Here is a 5,661-nt window from a genome sequence, read left to right as displayed (position 1 = left end):
TTGTAGTTTATTTTGGTGAAATTCTGTCCAGATCAGTTCTCTAGAGACACATCTGGCACTAGACTTGACCTGGAGGTACAGCCCAGCCAGTATGCTCTGCTGGGCCTCATGTGGGTTTCAGTAGGGCTACATGGGTAAGGGGTGGGCATGGGCTTGTACTGGACAGCCTCTATGAGGTCTATGTAAAATGTGCTATATGAGGCCAATGCAGCAAACCGATATTGACTACCCAAATGGGATCTATAAAGAGCCCATGTATTTTGCATGGGCAAAGGTTACAACCAGGCTAGGTTTATGCGACCCATACTCATTGTCCAGATAGGTCCCATGTAAAGCCTTGGTAGATCCCAGTTAAGGCCCAGATGGGCAAAACATGTGTTGCCTTAATGAAACCTGCAGAGAAACCCATTTGCAACCCATATTTAATCCAGATATTTAACCTATGTAGAATTGCTGGCTGGTTATCAACTTAGCATGTGTTAAAATACATAGCTCATATCAAGAGTAGCCCACACTAACAGTAAGTAGCCCTGCCAATTATAACATAGTAGGGATTTTGAAGATAAATGCAGATACATTTCATGCTATGTTTTGTTGTTATGTTAGCAGATTTGTCATTACTGTTTAACAGTATCTACATTGATAGTCAAGGATGGAGATAATAGAAGCTCAGGTCTGCTTTTATTTATATGCCATTACTGGCCATTCACACTGAGCCTGGTTCTGCTGGAGGTTTCTTCCTGTTAAAATTGAGTTTTTCCTCTCCACTGTCGCTACAAGCATACTTAGTGTGAGGGATTGCATTCGAGTCAATGAGTCGATGCATTCAACTGGTTTTCCTTAGATACAATACTTTGAATCAATTTGACTGTATGATCTGGTGAACTGTAAATTGCCTTGAGATGACATGTGTTGTGAATTGGCGCTATATAAATAAACTAAATTGAATTGAAACTGAATTATACACTCTACGTAACACCGGCTGCAATAAATATCATGTCACAGCAATTTAGAAATAAGAAACTGTCAATTCAGTCACTGAGAATTTGTAACAAAAAGTTCTGATCCTAAAACTTGCATTGGGTCCAATTTAAAAGAAATCCAAGAAAAGTGTTCTTGCAACAAATCATGAAAACATCTTCAAAAGCATTCATTTTAATTTATCTTTTTTTAAAATGTATTATATGTTTATTTGTGATTTTAATGACTTTAATTACCCTTTAAAACCCCCTATGAAATTGTACCATTACTTTGTAAATTGGGCTTTATTGTGACCTGTAGTTAGATTAAATGTTTGAATCATTGAAGGTTAGGGTCAGTGATGTTTTCAAAGACATCGACAAAAAAAATTAAGTACATCTACTCGCTTAATTAGTGCTGTGCCAGAGGTACATCTTAGGCTGGGTTTAGCCAAGTTTCAGCCTCATGGTGCGTCCTGCCTCGTGTAATAAACAGGGGGTAATGAAGGGCGATTAGCCTCTCATGACCACATCCCAATCAGGAGTGGTAAGGTCGGGAGAAAATCAAACATCTTCTTCTTCTTCTAGATTGAGAAGTCCGACCAGCGACATCTCTCGGCGCTGAGTCCAAAGTGTGGATATACAATGTGCACAGGTGCATTGGGTTGTACAATGTAAGAATATGCATCATGAGCTGGAAACTTTTACACTCTGAGGTTTTGTTGTACAGTTTGAGCTGTAGCTGAGTACAAGATTGAAAATATTGTGCAGCGTATGCCGGGCTTTAAAAACAACAATAGATACAACAGGATCAAATGTAGAAGCACATTGAACGTCTGTAAAAGTTATTAAACAATACAGATCATGCAAAGATTACAAAAGGATCATGACTGTGGTTGGATACTATAGACATTTGTTTTGCATTGATATAATTAAAATTCCTGGAAGTACCTTTTAAATGTTTTACCAATAACCAAGTTGTTCAATGTCAAAAAGCCAAACACTGAGTTGAACAGGCAGCCTTTGGTGTTAGAAATGGTTGTCACTTGTTTCTGTCTTGGCACAAAACATATTTAGCCAAGCAGAGGCTTCAATAGGCTGTTTTTAAAACACAGATAAGAGGAGTGGCAAAGTGAATTAAGGGAGGTTGTCCAAAACTTCCCTTATGCACTAAGTCTACCAGGCAAAGATTGTCTGTCACCATGGCAGTTCTTTCTTCAGCCAACTTTTTTCCTCCTGATAAGATAGAGGAATTCCCAGCTCTTTGACACAAATATCTTGCATGGGAATTTTTGTCGCTTAAATCATGCAGACTGTTAGGAATCTCACATATTTATTTTGTGTGTTGCCATTATTGGACCATCTCCTTGGTGCTGAGGGAACTAATCAGAGAAGAATGCTCTCTTACTGTGTTATCAGCAGCTGCTCTTAAGAAGGAACAGGGATTTCTCCCCGGGTTTAAAATGGATCCTCAGAACAAGAGAGATGTGAGTGTGCCAAGTGACTCATGTCAAGTTGATTTCCTTATCTATAAAAGATGGGTGGTTCTTTTACTGAGGCTCCATTCTGAGTAGGGCAGCCTGCAGAGTTAGCAAACATGAGGCAACAGAGGGGGACATGAGACACTCTTCAGTTAAAGGAACTAATCGAGGATTAAACAGATGCAGTTTGTAGGAATAACAGAAACTAATAGGATCTACAACAGGTAAGGTACCACATCGTGGGAGAACCAGAAATTCTTCAAGCTGTCAGCAAGTCTATATGTTTCAGTGGTTCAGAGGGAAAGTTGGGACCGCTACCTCCAGGCCTTGCGCCTTTTCCTTTTTTAAAGATACTTACACCACCAGGACACCATGACAGAGTGGACTTTACTCAAACGTCTTCTTGATGCTGTCCACCATCACTCCACCATGATCGGACGCCTGTGGCTCACTGTCATGGTCATCTTCAGGTTGCTCATTGTTGCTGTTGCTACAGAGGACCTCTACACGGATGAGCAGGAGATGTTTGTGTGCAACACACTACAACCGGGATGTTCAACAGTGTGCTATGACACATTTGCTCCCATCTCACAGCCTCGGTTCTGGGTGTTCCACATAATCAGTGTCTCCACTCCCTCCCTTTGTTTCATCATTTACACGTGGCACAACCTGTCCAAGCAGTCCCAGAACAGCTCTCAGAAGCTGGGGAAAGGACAGAGGCATGGACGCCCTGCTGGAGAGCAAGCAGAAGGAAAGGAGGACTTTGACTGCAGCTGTGACTCCGACAGTTGCTCAATCCAATCCCATAAGCATCTAGGTCACAGCCTAGCAGATGTGTTGAAGGACCTCGTTCCCCCAAACCTACAGAAGAAAGACCTCGTCAACATAGTGCCCTTAAAGCAGGCCCAAGCAGGCTCCTACAAAGAGGGCTCTGTTTTGGTTCAAGTGGCCTCTTGTGGAGTTCTGTCCAAATGTTACATTTTCCATGTGTGTATACGGACCATCTTGGAAATTGGCTTTGTCCTGGCCCAGTGGAAGCTGTATGGCTTTCAGGTACCAGTCCAATTTCTTTGCACTTCTTCCCCTTGCAGTCAGCCAGTGGACTGCTACGTGTCCAGGCCCACTGAGAAGACCATCTTCCTCCTCTTCATGTTCTGTGTCGGAGTTTTCTGCATTGTGCTCAACTTCCTTGAACTAAATCATCTGGGCTGGAAGAAGATTCGCCAATCATTAAAGCTAAGGGAGAACAAGTCCTGTAGCAGCTGTCCAGGTATCCAGAGTGGATACAAACCTTTTCCTCTAGACAGCCCATCTCTAACACCTTCTTTTGGCTTCAGAGAAGTGGCCAGCAGCAGCTCTCTCCCTACTGTGGAGTGTGTGGAGGGTCAGCAGCCTGAATGGAGATGTGCTCTGAACTTTAAGGATGTGGAAGTGGAAGTCAGACCAGGACAAGCAAAGAAAACTAACTCACAGAGAGCAGAAAGGAGCAAGAGGGAGAGTGGAATGTGCAAGCAGAGGAATGCTGAGGTCTGGATATAGACTAACTACGATCAAACATGTTGCTGCCGTTCTTCAGGATGAAAATGGGAAAAGATGGAACATCAGAAAGCTTATTTAAATAAGTTAAACAAAAAATCATTTAGATCTTACTTAATGCTTTCCTAATTTTATGACATTCTAATGATGTCTAATGGCTGGGAATGAGTAAAGCTGACATGGTCAGTTTTAGGTCCCTTCACCAACATTGTTATACATCCACTTTCTCTGGCATTTTTGGACCGAGGGCTTTTTAAGCCTTTGTGCTTCTACCCTAATCAGCCTGCAGTTTATGTAGGCGGAGGGACTGATACAATCTTAAGCATGTGCTCCTTATAGCTTAATTTCAGATAAGTTTGGGATCATATATTTGTTTTTTTTATTTTCAGCTCTGTTTATATAAGAAGATTTACGTCTCTTATTATTGTGATTAGTTCAGTTGTGTTAAATGTTTTTCTGTTTGTTTTTTTGTTTAGAAAAATTGTATTTCTAGCAGTATTAAAGTTGATTTAGTATTAAAAAAAAAACTCACTGAGATATAGCACCAAGTATTTTAGAGACAGAAACTTTAGAATCTTTACTTATCTGTAGGAAAAAAAGGTTTTTCATTAAAGCATTGTAGGTTAACAGTTTAGAGCAGTTGGACCAAGGTAAAAAAAACAATAAAGACAGCTTTTCAATTTGTATTTACTTTTTTTTTTTGGGGGGTTTTGAAGAACCAGCCTTATATCAAGGATAACTGATGCTTTTGATATTTTGTGCATTTAAATGAAGTGTGCTCTAAATTTTTTTTGCTTCACCAAATGCATGCTGGATGCTGATGTTTTCAGAAGGCCAGTTTTCAGACTCATTCTATTGGCATAGATAACCTGCCAATAGAATGAGCATTTTTACCTTTAAATAAGATAATTAGATAATATGCACTTCAAATAAGACAATGTATAGTTTTTTTTCTTATTTTTAATCTATATTCTCTTGTTCCATTGGCAAAATGTCTCACTAACCTGCTAAATTCAAGCACCTGTTTTAAGAGAAAGAGACTTACTTTGATTTAATTCAATTAAATTCAGTTTATTTTTATAGTGCTGATTCACAACACACGTCATCTCAAGGCACTTTACAATTCACTAGATTATCCAGTCAGATTCATTCACAGTTTTCTATCTAAGGAAAACCAGCTGATTGCATCGACTCATTGCCTCGAAGGCAATCCCTCACACTAAGCATGCTTGTAGCGACAGAGGAGAGGAAAAACTCAGTTTTAAAAGGAAGAAAACTCCAGCAGAACCAGGGTCATTGGGAGCGGCCATCTGCATAGATACAAGAAGCATAGATACAAAAGAAGGCGGCCTCGTCCAGGAAACACACAGCCGGGCAGACGAGCTGCAATCCAGCTCCCATTTCAGAGGATGAACAGAGCACATCCAGTTAGTCACAGTCAGAGAAACAGGACTACACTGAAAAAAGGGCAAGTTCCAACATCTATGAACAAAGGTGTTGATGGCAGCAGCACAGCTGATATTTACAGTTTTTGCAGTGTGGATACCATGACAAGAAAGAGTACATGAGCATGTTGCACGCAGAAACAGCTGTTATGGCAAGATGTTTTAACATAAATTCGGTTGTACCGCCTTTACATTCAAGATATCTCCAATTGTTTTATGACTAGACGTTTTAGCGATTTA

The 5,661-nt window shown here is 40.4% G+C and overlaps 1 protein-coding gene across 1 annotated transcript; it reads left to right on the top strand.

Moving 5' to 3' along the window:
- Window positions 1-2,812: 2,812 nt before the first annotated feature.
- On the top strand, window positions 2,813-3,979 carry LOC107099640 (gap junction delta-2 protein-like). The gene has a single exon (XM_015397852.1). The coding sequence runs from the start codon at window positions 2,813-2,815 to the stop codon at window positions 3,977-3,979; it is 1,167 nt and encodes a 388-aa protein (XP_015253338.1).
- Window positions 3,980-5,661: the final 1,682 nt, after the last annotated feature.

Source organism: Cyprinodon variegatus, unplaced genomic scaffold (assembly GCF_000732505.1).
Source record: "Cyprinodon variegatus isolate N-32 unplaced genomic scaffold, C_variegatus-1.0 Scaffold892, whole genome shotgun sequence".
Lineage (NCBI taxonomy): Eukaryota > Metazoa > Chordata > Actinopteri > Cyprinodontiformes > Cyprinodontidae > Cyprinodon > Cyprinodon variegatus.
Note: the sequence above shows the minus strand (reverse complement) of the source record. Positions and strands in the feature narration are given on the sequence as shown.